The sequence below is a fragment of the Mustelus asterias genome, chromosome 1 (assembly GCF_964213995.1).
Source record: "Mustelus asterias chromosome 1, sMusAst1.hap1.1, whole genome shotgun sequence".
Classification (NCBI taxonomy): Eukaryota; Metazoa; Chordata; class Chondrichthyes; order Carcharhiniformes; family Triakidae; genus Mustelus; species Mustelus asterias.
This window is the reverse complement of record NC_135801.1, coordinates 171440144-171463039: the sequence shown is the minus strand read 5'-3', so window position 1 is coordinate 171463039 and position 22896 is coordinate 171440144. Positions and strand designations below refer to the sequence as shown.

At 42.0% G+C, this 22896-nt stretch overlaps 1 protein-coding gene across 5 annotated transcripts in view; it reads right to left on the bottom strand.

Annotated features, from left to right (window-relative positions):
- Nucleotides 1-22896, bottom strand: part of LOC144500356 (protein FAM53A-like) — a 114585-nt gene that overhangs the window by 58044 nt on the left and 33645 nt on the right. For all 5 annotated transcript variants that reach the window (XM_078223148.1, XM_078223157.1, XM_078223129.1 and 2 more), the window contains exons 3-4: nt 19481-19535; nt 11695-12506 (exon numbers count right to left, since the gene is read on the bottom strand). In XM_078223148.1, the coding sequence (XP_078079274.1) occupies nt 11695-12506; nt 19481-19535 (867 nt within the window). The remainder of the gene's footprint in view (nt 1-11694; nt 12507-19480; nt 19536-22896) is intronic.

The following is a 22896-nucleotide window of genomic DNA, read 5'->3' as shown; positions in this document are numbered from 1 at the left end:
CCATCATGGCGAGAGCGGTGTGTACCGCAAGCAGATTTTTTGTTTGCAATAAAAGCTAAAACTTAAGCTGATCGCTTTTCTGTTTGGCAAACTTCAGTCACAGTTCAGATTTTGCCATTTTGATTATCCGATCAAAAACAAACCCATGGAAATTGTCATTTGTCTCAAACAAATGAGCGGCAGGGTGGCACAGTGGTTAGCCCTGCTGCCTCTCAGCACCAGGGACCCGGGTTCGATTCCCGGCTTGGGTCACTGTATAGAGTCTACACGTTCTCCCAGTGTCTGCGTGGGTTTCCTCCAGGTACTCCAGTTTTCTCCCACAGTCTGAAAGACGTGCTGGTTAGGTGGATTGGCCATGCTAAATTCTCCATGTACCCAAACAGGCACCGGAGCGTGGTGACTAGGGGATTTTCACAGTAACTTCATTGCAGTGTTAATGTAAGCCTACTTGTGACGCTAATGATAACAACCAAGCCAAAAACTGAAAGAAAATTAAATTTCATATACTGCAGGAATAATCTCTATCCTGTGCAATATTAGATGAAATTAGGCTACTTGGGAACAGGGAAATAAATTTAAAATTTTGCAAGTTTCACAGGAAGTTAGAAGGCTCAGAACAAAAAGTAATCAACACAGGCAAACTGCAGCTACCAGATCAAAACCAAGGGTGGTAGATACTTCAAAAATTACATTCATCTCCTCCAAAGTTGCGTGGATTCTGGATGAACCAAAATTGTATAATTTTAGCTCAATTCTCTTCAAAGTATAAATCAAGAGTTTGGCAAGAGATGTTTATGATGTTTAAGGAATTCCTTCAAAATTATGCACATTATTAAAGAATCAACAGCATAAATGTCTCAAAATATTTGAAGAAAAGCACCAAGCGCAACTGTCTCCAGATCTGGTCACTTGCAAAAATGCACACTGCAGCAAGAAATAGTTGTATAAATAAGAGACCGTTTCTGTTGGCAAGGAACTTTATGCATTAGAAATTGAAATAACATTAGATGTGTGATTAAGCGTACTTTTTTGTGGTAAAATTACAACCCAACTCGTGTTTTAAAATGTTTTACATTCTGATTTGATTTATTGCTTAAACAAAGAGTTAAATCCCAAAGGTAACAGATTTAGATGGCTTCAATGTATAGATTTCCCAAGGGTATTTTTGGAATAGATCTTACATCTGCTCCAAATCATGACTTGCATTCTGTCTTCGATATATTCCATACTGGTTAAATCTATTAAAGCCCTTTCCCACCGAGACTAAAGGCTTGGTTTGAGATTTCCAATTCAGCACGATTATCTGTCTTCCAGGTATTGCAGGCAAGAATTGCAAACATTTTTGATCTCCTTACTGGAGGAAGGATGTTCTTACTCTGGAGTACAGAGGAGCATTAGCAGACTAATCCCTGGGATGGTAGGACTCTCATACAAGGAGAGATTGAGTTGGTTAGAATCATACAGCACAGAAGGAGGTCCTTCAGCCCATCAAGGTTAGGATTGTATTCACTGGAGTTTAGAAGAATGGGGGGGGGAATCTCAAAGCTATAAAATTCTAACAGGACTAAACGGGGCAAATGCAAGAAGGATGTTCCCGATGGTAGGGGTGCCCAGAACCACAGGTCACAATCTGAAGATACAGGGTAGACCGTTTAAGACAGATGGAGAAATTTCTTCACCGAGTACTCAGCCTGTGGAAATCACTACTACAGTAAGTAGTTGAGGTCAAAACATTGTATGTTTTAAAGATGTAGTTAGATATCGCACTTGGGGCAAAGTGGGCGGGGGGGGCGGTGTCAAAGGATATGGTGGGGGTGGGGAGACAGGATCAGGCTACTGAGTTGGATGATCAGCCATGATCATTTGAATGGCAGAGCAGGTTCAAAGGGCCAAATGGCCTCCCACTGCTCCTATTTTCTATGTTTCTAATGCCCGCCTCCACTTCCAAGCGTGAGAGGTCTCAGAACAAAGATACAGGCAAAATACTGTAGAAATGCTGGAAAATCTCAGCATGTCTGACAGCACCTATGGAAAGAGAATAGAGCCAATGTTGAGTCTGGATGACCCTTCATCAGAGCTCGCATTTGCCCCCAATGGAAATATTTTTGACTCACGACCCTCAGTTGTGTGTTATTTCTGTGCATCACAATTTATTAGACCATTAGTCTGGAACAAAGCACTCAAGCAGAAACTGCATAGCAGAGAGGTGGAGAATAATGAGAAAGATGCAACAGGAATAAGGATTTCAATAAATCTGTGCTTCACAACAGAGTTACCATTCCCCATCCCCAAGCAACATTTCCTCTAATTTCATTTCGAATGAGTGCATGGGTGATTGAAGTCTTCTGCACATCCATGCAAACACGATAACTTAAAGGGATCAACTTATGCACAGCCTGCCCAGGGTCTCTTCGGGTCGCTGTACATTCAGGAGGCTTAAAGGCAACACTGTTCCCCACAGACCCTCCTACATCAAGGAAGGACAGATAAGTGCACAAAAAGTTACTTTCTCCCTGCATCCAAACTAAAACTAGTTGGGCTGGCATCTGTAACACAAAGTAGCTGGCACTGAAGTGACAGGAAAGCCTTGCCAGCTTTAGGCACACTCACTGACTAATGTCAACTGCACGGCAATAAATTTACATCACACAAGACCAAAGAATGAACCATAGCAAATGAGTGTTGCCTTGAGGCATTAACGATTAAGACATTGGACAAGAGTGTCATTACCTTAAGGGGAGACAATTAAAATTAAATGTTCACACTCTACCTGGTCAGTGCTTAGATCGTACAGAACTACAAAGTATTTTAAAATACAGATAGATTGATGCATTATCTAAAGCAGACTCTTACTATCTTAGACCAAGAAAACTTGAATGCTTTACTTCAGCATTAAGTCGGTTGAAATATTACTTTGGTTTCCTAAAATTAGGTGTCCGTCACGCCATTGGAATTAATGGCCAACAAAATTGGCAAGCTTCCTGGAATACGAAAATCACTGCTTCAAATGGTTATTCAATGGCAATATCGTCCTCCCATGGGCCCTCTATAAATTCCAGAAAGGCTTCCACTGGACTAATCAATTCAAAAACGTTGCCTTATTTAAGTAACAATCTATAGCCCATTTATGCACCAAACATTAAATGTTTCAGTTAACCCAAGTTTAATCATTTCTACAATTGAGCTTTTGATATAAATTGCGCAAAGGTATTGCCTTTATAAGTTTATGTAAAGATTTTATAGCAAATTTATTGATGTTTGAAATATTGGCATCACTGCTATACTGTACTTTGTGGCATATTATAGTCAGCATCCTTTAAAATTTATGCTCATGCATCACAAACAAACGATCAACCTACCTGTTTAGACTCATCTCCAGGTAGGTTATGGTTCTAATACATCTGTCTGCTACATCATAGCTCCAAAAGGTGAGTGACCAATGCATGGTCCTTGAAGACAACAGGCGAGAAAAGGAGATTGATTGTGCCTGTTAGAGCTCTACAATGTCTTCAGTGCCAAAACAGCCTATGTACTGTACACACTTTTGGAATAAATTGCATTTGACACCTTACCATCAAGACGTTACTATGCGCACAGTAAATAACCACACAGCAGGCAAATCATGACTTTAATCAACTGCGGTGTCATTTTAAAATTCAATACTCCAGTTAATGGTGTAACATTCAGGAACCATTGCACCAGTGCAATATAAACAGACTAACTTTCAGGTTAATTGCTGGTTGCTGCTTCAATTCTACAAGTGCTTTGTATAGATATTTCAAGTTGCAAGTGTCCACAGGAAGTGGAGTGGCAAGACAAGGTTTTTTTTTGCATATATTAAGATTTCTATAATATCAAGCCAGTTGCTCCTCATCATGGGCTACACTAGTAGGCAATCCCCTTGCAGAATGCACAAAGGCTGAAGTGGGAAGGGGGAAAGTGGTCTCATCTGGAGTCAATGGACTGGATTTTCCAGCCACATGTGCCCCAAAGCCAGAAAATCCCGCCCGAGGTCAATGGACCTTTGCATGGTCCGTGGCGCGCCCACTACGATTCCCGTGGCGGGCGGGACAGGAAAATTCAGCCCAATATCTGCCGAGGGATTTGTTCAGTTTGCAAGCGTGACTCAGAGTTTCCAGTCACTAATCACTTTATCTGCTTCAATCCCACTGTCCTCAGCCTCCAACATTGAGCTTCATTGAAACAGCAATTCATTTGGTTAGCAGTTGCTGCTAATGGTTCTGCACTTCCCACTTACACCTATGAGCCGCATCACTTTTTCTCCCCAAATGTTCCCCATCATTTTTCTAGTTGTGTGCTATCCTGTCTGGGAAAAAAGGGGGGCGGTGTGTCAACGAGTGTCGTGCAATTTGTCTGCGACATAGAGCTATGGTTTAAGTATGTGCAAGATTTGATTGTGGGCAAGACAAGCAGCAGCGCATTTGAATGTCAGATATTAGTCCTGATTGATGGACATGAGTGATGGATTGCGGTGAATTAAGTAGTGACTGAAGCTAGTGGTGCAGTTGGTAGGATGGCGGCACTTTAGATGCATTCATTGACCATGACCAGTGTGTGTGTCAGATATCTGAACTTCTTCCAGCCCTGCATTCCAGGTCCTTGGTACTTGACTTCAGCATTGATCTCGAGGGGTTATATGCTGCCTCAACAGGATTAAGGACACCTCGCTTTCACCAAGGTCCCCAGTGCAGGGCCTGAAAACCTTGGAAGTCCATGCCCTTCCATGTTGTGTCATTCTTCAATGTTTCCCAGATCAGATCCACCTTCTTATGGATGTGCTACAGGCACAATGCATTTTTTTAATAAGTGTTAGCCATTGAATCCTAATGTTACATTCAGCCAATGACCAGCACTGATTGGATGCGGATATCACAGATGAGCATACAGCACCAAGTTAGCATGCTGCCTGCATTGCAATCCATGGGTGTTTTAACGTGCCAGGTTTGCCTATTGTTGGAGCAATTTAATAAGTTTTCCACACTTTAGATTGCCTTAATTATTTATTCTTACCATTTTACAAACTCTATTTCAGGCAAATTGAGGAGTTTATTAAAGGTCTTTCAGCTTGTACATGAACAATCCACCTGAAGAGGAGTGTCTAACTCCTGCAATGCTGCTGTTTCTATTTACCAGTCATCGCTCAGGTTGCAAGATGTCATTATTTTCACAACTGATGGAAGGAGTGTGTTCCTCTCTTTTGGTTGTTGGTGACTCCCACGTCAGCAAGGTAGGGCTTGAAGCTAAAACTGCTTACTGACACTTTATGGTTTGTGTCCGCTGCTAGCAGACAATTTGCATTAACAGTACATACCTGCTAGAAGAAAAGGAACTGGGCCAACTTGGTGAGTTATTACACAAGGCAAGCTGTATAACAAACAACAAAAGCAACAGACAACAATAATTCCACAACCAAAAAAGCAGCATAGCTCCCCAGCCCTACTGCAATGGTGATGGGATACCTGGCAACCAAAATGAGAAGGATCCATGAACATCCCCGTCCTCAACAATCGAGGAGCGGAGAACACATGTACAATGCTAACGTGTTTGCAACAGTGGCCAACCACAAGAGTCGAGGTCCTAAAGATTATAAGTGCTGGACAATGATCATCTTGGACCAGCCATCTCCCCCTAATGTTCAACAGCACCAACCACACATCCTCATGCCACGCCAATATATGGGGTGGCACAGTGGTTAGCATTGCTGCCTCAGCGCCAGGGACCCAGGTTTCATTCCCGGCTTGGATCACTGTCTGTGCGGAGTTTGCACGTTCTCCCCGTGTCTGCGTAGCTTTCCTCTGGGTGCTCCGGTTTCCTCTCACGTCCAAAGATGGGTTAGGTTGATTGGCCATACTAAATGTCAGTGAGATTAGCAGGGTAAATATGTGGGGTTGCGGGGATGGGCCGATCCTGGGTGGGATTGCGATCGGTGCAGACTTGATGGACCGAATGGCCTCCTTCTGCACTGTAGGAATTCTATGATTTTATACTGAGGTATATACTGCTGGAAATCATCATCATTGACCAGAAGCTTAAATACAACAAAAATATTAACAATGTAGCTACAACAGCCAGTTGCTTGGTACTTTGGGATAAGCGGTTAACCTCTTGCCCCCTAAATCTTCCATCGACAAGGTTGGGAGTGTGATTGAATATTCAACCCCTCACTTAGATGTGTCCAGAAGAAGCTGTATTCAAGTGATCCAACAACAAGCAGGACAGAGTAACCTCTCTAAGCAGTATCTGTGACACTGGGCTTGATATTCACTTTCTCCATCACGACTACTAATACTGTTAATGGTAGGATGTTTGCAGCAATTCATCAATAGTTCAATAGTTCTTCCTTCCCTGCAACCTCTACCATGGGAAGGCAGAGCATTGCAATGTTGTGGAAACACCGATAAGTCGCACAAATTACTGAACTGGATATATATTGCCTTTCACTGGGTCAATATCTAACACCTTTCTGGGAGGGCCATCACAAGGACTGCAGTAGTTCAAGAATAATGCCCTTCACCTCCAAGTGCAATTCGAAATAGGAAATCAATGCAGCCTTGCCATCATCACTGAAATCCACAGAATACATTCTTTAAATAAAGGTCCTATTTAAACAATACCATTCAAGCTTGTTCTCTTCACATTCTCAATTGCAATCTCAAATTAGTGAAGTCTATATCATCCTTAAAACTTCCTGCAGACTGGACATCCTGAATCTGCTGAACATCTAAAGCAAGCTCCTTTTAGATCAGGAAAAAATATCCGTGTTTTGCAACTTCAATGCTCTGCATTTCAATGAAATTTTAGGTTCACAATTGTAAGTGATTGAAGATTCAGATTTTGGTTGGGGATGGGGGGGGCGATGAGTGAAAGCAAGGTCAAGTCATATTGTGCACAGTTCCCAGTTACTGTGCAAAAAGCAGCACCAGGAGATGCCTGGAGATTATCCAATTTCACTGTTCACTAAAGAAATTGTGTACAGCTTGGAGGAAGGGGGAGAAACAGGATATAAAAACCAAAGAAACCTTTGTAAGGATAAGAACATAAATCCTTACCAGAGTATGGCTGCCCCCCCCCCCCCCCCCCCCCCCGTCAATGGATTCCAGACCCCCCCCCCCACCCCCCTCCCCCAAGTCAATGGATTCCAGACGAGCACGTCTTTTCACACCAATGATTTGCCCATTTATATCCATCCTGCGCAGCTGCTCAACTGTAACTTCTGGAAACTGAAATCCCTTTTTCCAAAGTAAAATTAGGGAGACACACTGCAAAGCAGCTGCTCTTTGAACACCAACAGCAAGCCCTGTTAGTTCAGCACTGAGCCAAGATATACTCTGGCAGGCAGTCAGTGGAAAACCAATTTCTTGGGAGCACCGCTTTAATATTCTTACAACATACGTATACAGCTCCAACTCAAAATCTTGCTCTGTTATGGAGCTTGAATGATATGGAGTGATCCCAGGGGCAGCATGGTGGCACAGTGGCTAGCACTGTTGCCTCAGTGCCAGGGACCCAGGTTCGATTCCCTTGGGTCACTGTCTGTGCGGAGTCTGCACAGGTTTCCTCCGGGTGCTCTGGTTTCCTCCCACAGTCCAAAAGACACGCTGGTTAGGTGCATTGGCCATGCTAAATTCTCCCTCAGTGTCCCCGAACAGGCGCCGGAGCGTGGCGACTAGAGGATTTTCACAGTAGCTTTATTGCAGTGTTAATGTAAACCTACTTGTGACACTAATAAATAAATTTCAACTTAATGCTGCATTGATTTTCTGCTTACCTCAACCCTGGAGCCTCAAAATTAACATTTTTAAAGCTCCAATCACCAGGTAGAAATAGAAACAATTACTTCATTGATTATACTTGGATGTTGGGTGAGTCGACTGTTGTTGCTGTTTAACCTTGCTCTTCGAGCAACTGGCTCAAGTTAACATTTTAATGGTTAACAGTGTAATTTGTGCAGTTACTGTTTAAGCTGTACCAGAGTAATTCTTAAAGTCTAGCAAGGCTTCTGCTCAGTAACTAATGCAACAGAATCCAATTTAGAAAAAAATCCCAGAATCAACACTGTGCACTTAAATATCGGCACAGAGTCAACCAGAATTGATAAACTGAAGCCAAGGTTATAATGCAGATTTGAGCACAAAAGCAAAATGATTTCTACTCAAATGCAATAAAAATCAGATGCCTGGTCTTTGGGAATAAATACAGAAACTGCTGAAAATATTCAGGTCAGGCAGCATCTGCAGAGAAAGAGCGAAAAACAGTTATTGTTTCAGGTTGATAACCTTTCACCTGAACTGGGAGATGGAAATGCAATGTTTGTGCAATGGAAATGTTTCTGAAAGTGATAGGGAGTGGAAAAAGAAAAGGGAAAGTAGAATCATAGAATCACTATAGTGCAGAAGAGACCATTCGGCCCATTGAGCTGCACCAACTCTCCGACAAAGCGTCTTACCCAGGCCTACCTTCCTATCCTTGTAACCCCCACACATTTACCCTGCTAATTGCCCGAACCTACACATCTTGGGACACGAAGGGGCAATTTAGCATGGCCAATCCACCTAACCTGCAAACCTTTGGACTGTGGGAGGAAGCCCACGCAGACGAGGGAGAACGAGAGTGTGCAGATAGTCACCCAATGCTGTAATCGAACCCGGGTCCCTGGTGTGATGAGGCAACAGTGCTAACCATTGTGCCACACAAAGGTCCATGATAAGGTGGAAGATGGGAAAAATTAAATGACAATGCAGCTTCGATGAACGGCACTTAGTCTTGGCTGTAATCTCTGACCACCCCCATCTCCCATCCAATTTGTTTCCGTTTTCAGTTCCCTTTCCGATGGCAGCGGTTCATCATTCTGCCATTTGGACCTCACGAGATATACTTTTTGTTTCTTTACTTGTCCCATTGGCTCTTCGGTCATTGAATCTATCCTTGTTGTTTTCTAAACCCCATCCTTTTCATTTTCTTAAAATCCACTACATTTCTAACTTTTTCCATTCTTATGAAAAGGTATGAACTCAAAATGACTCTCTCCACAGATAGACTAGCCTGCTGTCTATTCCTGTCCATGCTGTCTATGTGTTTTGTTTTTTCAGACCTCCAGCATTCACAGTACCAGGATTGGAGGATAGCCAATGTTGTCCCATTATTTAAGGGCAGCAAAGATAACCCAGGTAATTATAGGCTAGAGAGCTTGACGTCAGTGATAGCAAAATTGTTAGAGATAGGATCGATACACATTTGGAACTGAATGGTCTTATTAGTGACAGACAGCATGGTTTTGTATAAGGGAGGTCACATCTCACTAATTTGATTGAGCTTTTTTTGAGGTGGATTTTAGTAAAGCATTTGACAAGGTGTCTCATGACAGGTCGGTGCAAAAGGTTAAATCACACAGGATCAAGGGTGAACTAGCTAGATGGATTTAGAACTGGCTTGGCCATAGAAAACAGGGGGTAGTGATGGGTGTTTTTCTGAATGGAGGTCTGTAACTAGTGATGGTGTTCTGCAGGCAAAAGTGAAAATGCTGGAAAATCGAAAGATCTGGCAGCATCTGTAAGGAGTGAAAAGAGCTGACGTTGCGAGTCCAGATGACCCTTTGTCAAACTTGCTGTTAGGCATTCCAATGTCATTCTATAATCCAGAAGTGCCTTGCCCCCAAGCATTCCAGACTGGAGAGGTTTCAGAGTACCTGCAGGCATCAGTGAGCTTGGGATTTTCAGGTGTTCCTGAAATGCAGCTACCAACTGAAACGTACGTAGTTAGAAATGCTGACTAATGGATACAGCCAACACAATTTAAAATAGGAATCTGGTCACAGCGGTTAATCCAATAGATTAACTACTTAACATGACATAGCCAACTCGTCATTGCCCATGTTCCATAGGAGTATTTTCTCACTAGTTCATCTAACTCTATGCTTTCCCCCTCATTTACTTGCCTATCTTGACAAACAGATAACTGACCGGGCTGAATTGATCCGTGCTACCCGAACTATGAGGGGAGCCAAATCGGAGGTAATTTGGGAAGAACAAGGACACCTGAAAATTATACATACAGCTGCTTCAAGAATGTCAAAATAGGCAAAAGATTTTTCCATACTTGACATTCAACATGTTGGTTCAATGATCCAACCATAGTTTCCTCCCTTCCTCTAACTGAAAATCATCCCAGCTGTGCACCGCTGGTAAATTTTTGTAAGGAGTTTAAAAGCAGAAATCCCTCCCAAAAAGCTTGCAAGCTCAATTTGAGGAGCTAACATGCAAATATTGAGCAATTTTAGCATTAGCTCTCTGCTACTCAGTTGGAAAATAATGCACCCCTATGTGGTTAAATATGTCCCACGCAAAACTAGTTGACACGCAATTAAATTAAACAATACAAATAATAACAGGGTTCAAGAGACTAACAAACTCTAATTGTCTACCAGTCCTCTCAAATACCCGGTCTCCTCACATCAGGCAGGATATTGCAGCAAAGGGCCTGCTGGAGAAAATCGTGGAGATGGGATATGCCAAAACTGCCACCTTTCAAAAGATATACAGAAGAAAGGGATTGTGCCCGGTCCTCAATTTCTCAGCAGACGACCAATCTGGGCGATGCTACAAATCACCTCCATGGTCTCATTACAATATATAGAATGGGTAAGAACTGTTCTCATCTGCAAGAAACTCCTTCCCCATCACCTAGCCTAATAAGACACTCAGGCACAGGCCAAGAAAGAATGGCAAGGTATCGGGCGAAAGGCCACAACAAAAACCCCAGAAGTAATCCTCTCCCGTGTAGCATTTCCTGCTGAACAGCTGTTTATTTTCATGCTGGTCTGCCAGAAGGACTTTCTGGACATTTTTTTTAAAACACATTCATGGGATGTGGACATTGCTCGCAAGGCCAGCATTCATTACCCATTCCTAATCGTCCTCGTGAGTGACTTGCTAGGCCATTTCAGAGAGTCACATGTAGCCCAGACCAAGTAAGGATGGCAGATTTCCTTCCCTAAAAGGACATTAGTGAACCAGTTGGGTTTTTGTGACAATGGTTTCATGGTATCATTAGACTTTTAATTCCAGATTTTTGTTGAATTCAAATTTCAACATCTACCATGGTGGGATTCGAACCCAGGTCCCCATAGCATTACCGAGTCACTGGATTGGTAGTTTGGCCACAATACCACTACACTTTTGCCTCCCTATAACACTGACCCAAGTGACTGAAAGGTTAAGGTCTACCCAAGACCCATGATACTCGAGTTAATTTCCCTGCTTGTAAACTTTACACTTTGCCAATCTTTATCACCTGGGAATTCATAAATAGCACTACAAATTAAACTAATCTCTCAAGGACAAGCTTGTACAAGTTGGAAAATATTTAAGCAGAAAACAGAAGGGCACAGAGCTTCCCCCCCCCCCAAAGAAAGAAATAGTTTGAATCTTTGTAAAGTGGTGTTAAAATAGGTCCTGATGGAAAGACTTGAGACTAGAATTCTCTCAAAAATGTATAAGTGGCCTCAGGTACTAAAGCAAAACATACTTTGGCCAAATTTGTACTCTTAAAAGACAGGGAAAATGAAAATTTGTCTATCTTCCATAGCTCCTGTATATGAATTATTCCTTCTCCTAATCATCCCAAACTAAAAATTTACTACGTTTTTCATAAATATCGAGACTTCCTCCAACTTACCCTGGTCATCTTTAGGAAGTCCAAAGAGGGTCGTGTCCACCTGACGTCTTCCTCCCGCCTGCGCTTTAGCCCACATTTCCTTTCGTTCAGCACACAAGGTTGTGAGCGGCATCGCAGCAATCCCTGTCGACGGCTCAGCTCGGGTGTGGAGGTGGGAGTGCTGTTTGCTGAAGGCAAGAGATTTGACGTCTCTGTAATGTGCTCCTGTGAAAGTGACAGCCGCCGCCTTGGGTTAAAATCAAACTGTCCAGCAGAGTTCCAACGGACACTTGATGTGCTTCCCTCACTACTGTCTACAAATCCACTGCTGGCAGATGAGGGCCTTGGTACTGGTGAAGTATTGAAGCTGGTGATATTAAATATACTGTTGTTGAGCGATAATGTATGTTTACTGGTATGTTGGAGCAGATTGATGCTTGTGCTTCTCTGCAGTGTGGCACTTCCATGGCTGTTGCAGCGCTGCAAGGTTGCACTGCCGCCACTGTTGCACCGCCGCTTTGACACAGGAGTCCAGACCCTGGAACTGCAGGGTTTCCATGGAGACCGGCACCTGGACAATTCATCAGGCTCCGAGAGAGACCTGCAATGTCGTTTTGTGGGGGGGGCCAAGGGAGTCCCCGAGTTCTCATTGAGATTCAACTCACTGATCCAGCCGGAGACAGAGGTTTCATTTGTGTTGATCTGCCACTGTAACCCAACGTGGTCAGCTAGGCCATGGTTAAACGTACATGTTGAAAAAGGAAAAGCCACATTGCGGTTTGTCTCAGCTTTAGTTGGACAAGTCCTGTTTACAAGTGTCCATGGACTTTCTTCTGTTGAGAAAAGTGAAAGTAGAGTCAACAATTTCTCCAGTTTACAGATGAGCATAGTAGATCATTGAAACATCCATAAAAATATTTTAAATCATTCATACAAAACACTAATAAAAGTGGCCTTGTGCCTCCCTATTCTATTACACAATAAAGCCCTGAAACGCTAGGGTAACAAGGCTATTTGAATACAAGTCAGTTTTTACATCTTAAAAGAAATTGGGATAAGACAGAAAATTGCTTTCGGGCTAAAGGATTTTTCTTTATGCTAGTCATAGCATACTTCGCAGCCTATTTTCAAATACGATGTGGAGATGCCGGCATTGGGCTGCAGTGGGCACAGTAAGTAGTCTCAACACCAGGTTGCACAATTATCTTGCAATTGGCTGTCTATATATGCTGTGTTTGTGAACCCACCTCTCCACTCACCTAAGGAAGGAGCAGCACTCCAAAAGCTCGTGATTCCAAAAAACCTGTTGGACTTTAACCTGGTGTTGTGAGACTTCCTACTACTTTCAAATGCACCCATATAAAGGCCAGCTCTTGGTTACGTAATACATTAGGCCTTGGGATGGAATACATCAGCTACTTTTACTTCAAGGTACTCAAAAGTATTCAGCATTCAAATTATACGATGGAAAGACAATGCTGGAATCAAGGATATAGTTACAAGGACTTCAGGATGAAAAAAAAAACAAGGTTTAGAGAGTGCTTAAGAAATTGCCAAGATTTTGGGCTGCTTGGAGCTGGTCCCGTGGTATTTGATGAATTAGAATTATAAGCAGCAAATTGCAACTTTAATGAACTTCAATTCAAGCAAGGCAACATTTATTTCATTCAGCCAGACAAGGCATCGTATCCTAATTTAGCATAAGAAAAATGTTGGCAGTTTACATTTTTCCCTGATGTACATCAACACTGCACGCAACTTCAAATCTTGAACAGAGTACAGAAATTGAATCCAACTGGAGAACATTTTATAAAATGTCTTGAAGTAGATTGCATTAGAGAATTTTTCAAATTAATTCCTGGGACGCGAGTATCACTGGCTAGACCAGCATTTATTCCCTGTTCCTAATTGCCCTAGAGAAGATGGTGGTGAGCTGCGTACTTGAACCACTGCAGTCCATGTGGTGTAGGTACAGCCATAGTGCTGCTAGAGAGGGAGTTCCAAGATTTTGACCCACGACAGTGAAGGAACAGCGATATATTTCCAAGTCAGGATGGGGAGTGATTTGGAGGGAACTTCCATGTGGTGTTCCCAGATGTCTGCTGCCCTAGTCCTTCTAGATGGTAGTGGTCATGGATTTGGAAGGTGTCGTACAAAGAGCCTTGGCGAGTTTCTGTAGTGCAACTTCTAGATGGCACATACTGCTGCCACTGTACATTGATCGTGGAGGGAGTGAAGGTTTGTGGAAGGGATGCGAATCAAGCAGACTTTGTCCTAGATGGCGTCAAGCTTGGAGTGCTGTTGGAGCTGCACTCATCCAGGCAAGTGGAATGTATTCCATCACACTCCTGACTTGTGCCTTGTAGATGGTAGACTGGCTTTGGGGAGTCAGGTGTTGAGTTACCTGCTGCAGAATTCCTAGCCTCTGACCGGTTCTTGTTGCCGCAGGATTTACATGGCTAGTCTAGTTCAGTTTTGCGCTGATGGTAACTCCCAGGATGTTGATGATGGGAACTCAACAATGATAATGCCATTAAATGTCATGGGGCAATGGTTCGATCCTCTCTTGTTGGAGATGGTCATTGCCTGGCACTTGTTTGGCACAAGTGTTACTTGCTGTCAGCCAAGCCTGGATATTGTCCAGGTCATGTTGCACTTGGACAGGGACTGCTTCAGCATGAGAAATTATGAATTGTGCTGAACAAATCATCAGCAAATATCACCACTTCTGAGCTTATGATGGAGGTGTGATCATTGGAGTAGCTGAAGATGGTTGGGCCTAGGACACTGCCCTGAGGAACTCCAGCAGTGATACCCTGGGACAGAGAGACTAATCTGTACAACCATCTTCCTTTATGCTAGGTACGTCTCCAACCAGCAGAGAAATCCCCCACTGACTGCAGTTTTGCTAGGGCTCCTTGAAGCCGCACAACTGAAAGGTGACTTCAAGGGCAGTCACTCCTACCTCCTCTTTTGATCATGTTAGAACCAAGATTGTTAAGAGGTCAGGAGCTGGGTGACCCTGATGCAATCCAACTGAGCATCAGGGAGCAGCAGTCAGAATAATGGAATCAGGATTTAAAAATTAAATAAAATTGGCAATAGAATATTCTTCAAAGCAGTGCTACACAAATTGCAACGTTAGGCCAAATCTGGCCTAATGTTTCATTTAGACAACCTTGGAGCACTTTTTGAAATTAACATTTCAACCATCAGCAGATCTAAGGAAATTCCCAACTCCCTGTTGTTTTAATTATTCATCTGGGGATGCAGACATCAAAGGCATGGCCTACATTTACAGCCCATCCCCAACTGTCCTCAAGCTACCTTTTTAAACTTCTGCAGTCTGTATGCAGCTATTTACTAGTTCATAACACTTCTTTATAATTAAGTAGCTTGGACATCATTTCAGATGGCAGTCACATTAAGAGTCAATCACATTACTGTGGGTTAGGTATCACGTATAAGCCAAAACAAGAATGGACATTAGTGAACCGGATGGGCTTTAATAACAGAAAAAATAGGTTCAGTGTCTAAAATCTAATTACCCAAAAACCTCCAATGTCTGAAAACCAAATTGGTTTTAAGCTGCCCGGCATGAATTTTTATTATTGGACAAGTAAAACCTACTGGACTGATGGGCATTGGTGCAGTGGCATACCATCTTTGTGCATGGATCTTTCTCATGCAAAGAGTGCTTCGAGGAACGCTTAACCTGACCCACTCAACCCGACTGTCCCAAACCAAAAACTGGCAGGGAGCTCCCAGTTTTGACACTGTACCTGCACTAGCTTTTTAATTGAATTTATTTAATTAACTGAATTTAAACTCAGATGGGATATGAACTTTTACCTCTGGCTCTTTAGTTCAGGCCTCTGGATTACTAACCCAGTAACATCGTTACTATGCTACCATACAAGCAGACACATACATCAAATGCAGCAGTTCAAGATGGCAGATCACCATCTATTCCTTGAATAATAAAACACTAGATGGCTCAGTTGGGAATTTCCTTGGATTCGATTCCCTACTCAATGTTAAATATCAGAAATATAATTACTCTAACGAATCATGAAGTCCCAAATACTTTTCCAGTGAAAGCAGAATTTCCGCTTGCCTGGCACCCTTCACTCGCCTCTTCCAGTTTTTACAATTACACTTCGCGTTAGATCCTCAGCCTCATCTGAAAACTCTTGCCCTGTCTTCTTGCTCCCACAAATTCACTGACAGGGTAGAAGCAAGCTTTTAATTGACTGACACCCTAAATAGCAGGTCAATAAAAAGCTAGATTCAACAGAATTGTATCAAACACTGCTATGAAGAATAGCCAATGATTCTCAACATTTTATGCTCAATGATCAATACACTGATTTGGTTCTGTGACCCTTCCAACACAATACTGTCCAAATTATTACTTTTTTAAAAAACTTTCCTCGGGACATGGGCAATGCTTGCAAGGTCATATTTACTGGGAAAGAATTTTTTTGCAGTTGCATGGCCTGTTCAGCAATTTCAGCAGATTAAGACTTAATTACACCGACTGGAACCATGTGCGGACCAGGACAATTAAAACAGACCCTCTACTTTGCAGAGCATGGTCACTATTTGCTTCCTCGTGTCAGCTCAGATTACCAGGTTTACTGAATTCAGTTTTCTAAATTTCAATGGGTTGCTCCAAAGCCACTGTAACAAATGGCATATTGTACACTAAAGTAATTAAATAGGACACGGCCTTCCATTACATAGGAATTAAACCCCTACACCATGCTGATGAATGAGCTACACACTTCCAAAGCCAATATATCCTTGAGTATGGTACCCAAAACTGAACGCAGCACAGCCAATCCACAATGCAATTTTAGTTACACAACCCCGACCTCTCCACAGCTAGGAGATGAAGCTGTGTGAGCAGGAGCAAGTCAGGACAAGTGGGAATAGCACTGTCAAGGACATTGCAAGGCTCCGTGCTAATTTGTACCTGACTTACTGAACTCAGGAGTGAGTCAGCATTCCAAGGATATATTTTCACTCCTGGAACTCAATTTGTGCCACAGCACATTGAAGAATGCAATCAACATTGAAGGCACAGCAAGATATTTTTTAAAGCTGCAAAATTATTTTCATTTATATAGCTGAACATGCAAAACTAAAACAGGTGGGAAAATGCTTAAGAAATGCAAGACTCAGCATTTAACCCTGCAGATGAAAATTTGAAATTACTCAAACAACTGAAGTTGATGACTACCTCAACGCTCACTCCAATATGCAGTTATACCCCATACACATGCAAATTCAGTATACAAATTTACTTGCACATTTACAGACAAAGCGATATGAACTTTAAAACTGCACATTCAGCGAGTCGAGTACTTTTATTTTCAGCACTGTTTAGTAAGAGGGCAAGAGGTTAACTCTCCTATGATGCTTTCAAAATCCATTTGCTAGTGCTGGAGAATTTTCAAAACAAGCATTAAAGAGGCCGAAGTTTTACAGGTCAATTTGAGAAGCATTAAAAGTTGTTTTTAGAAAAACATTTCTACTACACCATTTTAAGGCAGAATTCTTCTAGCACTATTTTTTTCATGTATTATTCAGCCTATTTTATACATTACATGTAAGAGCGGGTGTGGATCATTTGGCCTTTCAAGCCTGCGCCGGATTCAATAAAATCATTGCTGATTTTCTACCTCAACTCCACCTATCACACTATCCCATTTCCAAACATCTATCAAACTCTGCCTTGCATTTACCCAATGACTGAGCGACCACAGCTCTCGAAGTAGTTGATTCCAAAGATGCACAACCCTTTGATCTCAGACATGAAATTCACCCATAAGGAAAAGTCAACCAATAAGGGTAAATATTCAGGTGTGAGTACTAAACAGGAAATTTAATGATTATTCATATTTAAATATGGCTAACAACCTGTAATTCAGTTAAGGACATATACTTAGCATTGCAAAAGAGTGTTCTCTGAAAATCACTTCTCAATAAGTAGAGTCACAATTGTGCCCCTAAATGTGCATCGACTCAGGATCATGGCTCTTTGAAAGATCCTGGTTTTCAATTACAAACTAGAATACAGTAAATGAACAAACGTGATTTCCACAGGAGAGCTCAGTGTTCTACTATCAGGGCAGAGTGACAGAATACTTGAATATCAACTTAGCAAAGAAACACATTCTTTTTGAAGAGCATAGTTGGTAGGGGAATGCCTGTGGACTACCTATATGGATTTCCAGAAGGGATCTGATAAGGTTCTGCAGGAAAGGTTACTAAGAAAAAAATGATAGTACACAGAACTGGAGGCAACCATGTGACGTGGGCAGGTAATTCATTGGGAGATAACAGACAAATAGGAATAAAGGATTTGTTCTCCGATTGGTGGGATGTGAAGGGCAATATTTGTTCTCCAGGGATCTTTTAGCTGGGGGCCTTCAGCTTTTCCATAATTTGCATCAATGATCAGGATGAAGGAAGAGAGCTATATATCAAAGTTTGCAAATTACAATTTAGGAGGCACAGTAAGTTGTGGAGGTGGCAGAAGGAAATCACAAAATGACAACGGCTAAATGAACGTGCATAACTAGCATATAGAGTTCAATGTCAATCACTTTATATTAGAGGAGGACATAGCAGGATATTTTCTTAAAGTTGAGACGCTAGCTACTACCAAAGCAAAAAAAAGGATTTGGGTGTTCTGTTTACTAAAATCACAACTGTGCTAGTCAGCCGGGTGCAGTTAGTGGCAATCGCACCTCAAAAGTCAAATAGCTGTGAGTCTTCAGAGACTTTAGCACACAGGTCCAGGCTGACACTCTAGTACAGAACTGAGGGTGCACTAAGACAACACAAGGCCCCATCTGCTCCATACAAGGTCCCATGGGTTTGGTGAAGAGCAGCATGGGAGTTATCCTGTGCCCCGATCAATATTTACCCCATAACCTCAAAAAAGTCTGGTCATTGTTCCATTGCTGTTTGTGGGAATGTGCTGAGTGCAAATTGGCTGCCACAGGAAGGCGGTAAATACACTTCATTGGTTGTAAAGTGCTTTGGGACATCCTGAGGTCATGCAAAGATGCTAAATTAATGTAAGTACTTGACTTTTGGAAAGCCAGTAGATGGAATAAACAAAAAAGGCTGATGAAACATAGGCCTTCATCTCAAAACTGTTAGAATACAAGAGAGTGGGGAGGTGAACTTGAGCAACATTGTGCAAAACCTTGGAGTTCTTTCTGCAAGGATGCACTGTCTTTAGAGTCTAAGACAATCATATTAACACCATGCTTAAAGAACTAATTTGAAAGGACAAATTGTGTAATTTCAAACCACCAATGACGGCCACAACTTCAGCCATCTCAGACCCAAGCTATGGAATTCTCTTCTTAAACCTCCTTGGTTCTCCACCTCGCTCTCCTTCAGACATTTCTTAAAACTCTGTCGAAGAGGTTCCTTGCTTGATGTCAACTATTGTCTGATTACAGTCTTGTGAAAGGCTTTGACACTGCTAAAACTGCTTTAGAAAATGCAAGCGGTTGTTGACAGATTTTTGTTCAGTAGCAAGATATTCACTGATGTTAAGGAGATTTGGGAGGGAGGCATGCAAAATTTTATACACAGCATGGTCAAGCGGAATGGTGGAAAAACCCTTGAGCAGCTTAATGACTTACTCCTGTTCCAACGGAAGTTTATTGTGCTCTGGTTCTTCCCACTGCAAAGAACTGCCAGCTTCTAAAATATTTGACGGAAATCTGTCATTATTTTTACTGAGGTGTCACCTGGGGTAGAAAAAGCAAAAGAAACTTACCGTCGATTTCGTATGGAAACAAGCTGCCACTTTCATTCAGTTTCTCAGTTGAGTGCTGAAATCAACCAAAAGAGAAAAAAATTCAACACCATAGAAGCAAAAATGGTGCAAAAGTCAGTGGTGGTAAAGACTGCAACAAAGTGGAAGCCTGGACCAGGGATTATCCGCACAGTTTCAGGTTTGTCAAAAGGCTAAACTCCAGTAACCTTCTGAAGGCCGACTTATGGTTTGTACAGTTGGATAGCGTACGATATTCAAATGAATCCCAGTCAGGAGTTCAGTTGCTCTATCAGAGGTGATGAAATAAGATATTGGTGTGGCCACTTCAGTAAGGATCAACTTGCAAAGATTCATCCCTCCTGGCTGCAGTAGTGCAACCAGTATTTTAAAAAACAGAAGTTAACGATAAAAATTGCTGTTCCCATGTTCATCGAAGGTTACCAACCCTGCTGATTTGATAGTTGAGATTGCTTATACAATAGGCTTGCTTATCCATGGATAACAGTATATAAATTTACCGTTACCTAGTGCAAAATATACACATGAATGTGTTTATAAAATTGACCTCTGACCCATTTTGTAGAAACGCTTGGTTTATATTTGGAACGAGTAGAATCTAATTGATGCAAACCTGGCCGTTTATTGCAATATTTGAGTACATTTTCTATTTTTTTGGGAGAAGCTTGGCAGAACACAAAGCATTGTTTAGTGATTTCCTCTTGCACGGATACTCGTGTAGGGATTAAACAAACATCCTTGAGCAATACTGTTCGAGATGCATAATGTTGCCAACCGCAATAGATCCCTGCAGTTCTAGGGATATAGGTAAAACAGGTTTTTGTGAAGTTCAGCAAGTTAAGCACACGGGTAATAGGAGTATTACTACGGCACGCATGCTGCCCTGAGTAAAAACTTCAATATATAAAATTAAAATCCATCCGCAGAATGAGAAATTCTGTGGAATGTATGGGTGGAGGAGCCACTGAGCTTTTGACTCAACAAGATGTTCAAAGATAGATAAGTGCCCAGCAAATCAGCTAATAGTGAAAAAGCAAACAACATTCAGCATTTAAATTATTAACTTATGTTCACATTTCAAGTCCATCACTGTATAACCACCTGCAGAAGACTGCCTCAATGCAAAAGCCTACCCCTGCTTCTAGTTTCTACATTTTTCAATAGAGTTTTTATTTCAGGTTGCTGGTTTGGGAGGGGGTGCGAGGAAAGAGGTGTTTTTAAAAAAAAAGACAGAATATAAGTTGCAAGAGCCAATGTTTTGAGCCTCTCAAGTTCCTCAGTTTCACACTCCACACCCTTCTCCTGCAAGAAAAGACATTTACCTCTTGGGATTCTGCCAGTTTTTGTGTTGCCTGACTGCAGAATTGGAAATCTGTCTCAAACCAAATTGATCAGCCTTGGGGAAAATGAAGTTCATTTCAAGAGGGATTAGGAGTCACCACTTCAATAGAACATGGGAATTCAAGAAAATTAACATCTGAACAGAAACTTAGTACATGGTACACATCAGGTGACGGAACTACAGGGAAAAGCCTAAAGCAACTTACTGATCACATGTACCAGACTAGAAAGGTGGGAGCCTCAAACTCTCTCCCACCCACAACTTGGAAATCCAAGTCTATACATATATCAGAGTATATGCTAAACATTTGGTTAAAATTTAGTTAAACTCAACCAGTTAGATTACCAGTCCGTGCCCTTCAGCACAGGGACACAGCAAGACAGATTCCAGCTTACATATAGACGACAAAATTAGCAGCATGCTTTTGACTACAGATGTGCAGTAATTCCATAATTGATAACACTCCCAACATGCCCTCCAGAGCCCGACATGTGCAGGGAGCTTGAGAGTGTCAGTTTCCAGTTGAAATCAGTGAGCCAGAATCCATCCTTTGAACAATAAGATCCAAAAGGTCATCAGTCACCATTAGAACACAATGACATGACGGTAGAGTGGTTAGCACTGCTGCTTCACCGCACCAGGGACCCGGCTCAATTCCAGCCTCTGGTGTATGGAGTTTGCACGTTCTCCCCGTGTCTGCGAGGGTTTCCTCCGGATGCACCAGTTTCCTCCCACAGCCCGAAGGACATACAGGTTCGGTGAACTGGCCATGCTAAATTCTCCCTCAGTGTACCCAAACAGGCGCCAGAGTGTGGCGACTAGGGGAATTTCACAGTAACTTCATTGCAGTGTGAATGCAAGCCTACTTGTGACTAATAAATAAATCAACTTATAAACTTATAGGGGAGAAGGAAAGGAGAGGTGCAGGATATAGTGTTACAGTCATAGATCAACTTAGATGGGCCAGATTTTCTACCACTTTCTTCAATTAAAACCGTACAAATCACCCTGACCTCAAGATTGGCTCGTTAAGCAAAAATGAGTTTGCTGTAATATTTCCTGGGTGAAAAATATATTTTGCTCCATAATCAATTTTACTTGTAGAAAGTTTAACGCTCAACATCAGCCTATGAAAAGTCTCAGCACAAACTTTCCACAAATTTCATTTCAGAGTTTTAACATTTTACTGAAAGCTCACAACAAACCTCCTGTTTATCTTTTCCTAATTTTGGAATTTCCAGCACAGGTTGCTGTGTACTAGGAGGAGGTACAATTTTTCAACGCAGAGTAGGAACTCTATGCTGCTTCTAAACTAATGAGCTAGACTATTAAAGTTAATGAGAATGGAGGAAAACATGAGAAACAAGTAAAAACCAAGTCTCCGCATTGCTGCTCAGGAATGCAGGGCTGAGTAAGTTTGGTAAACTTCATGTTGAGAAAAACACCAGCCAGCTTGAAGGTCACAGTGTTAAGTGCCATCTAACTCTAGTGTTTTACTCTGCTGGGTGAAGAAACACACTTACCTTATCTCTACAGCATAGTTGGAGCAAGAACATGCTCCACATTAAGACTTTTACCCAAATTAGCCAATGTTGAACTCTACAGAAAAGTGATAAGATTGGAATAAGAAAGCTTAAACTTTGACACAAAATTTCATTAAAAATCCTCAACACCCAGATCTCCTACAGCCATATTACTGGCAAGCAGAGGACAAACTCTCCAATCCTTCTCCAGGGCAATTAGGGATGCACAATCACTGCTGGCCTTGCAACACTCATCCCAATGTATGAATATAGAAATAGGTAAAATGGGCACAATCACAGATCATCGCGGATCCTTGGTGATAAATTTAGTTTTATGGTCACATGTGACAGAGCATGTAGTACATGGTGCCAGCTACGAACAATTACCACCATCAGAGGTCAGGTCGTCTGCACGCTTGGTGATTATGCCTTTGAGAAGATCACCCAGGACATGGACATGTCAATTCATCGGGGGCAGTTTCAGATCTAGGCACGCCCATGGCAGAGTGCTTACACAAGCACCTCAGTCAGGT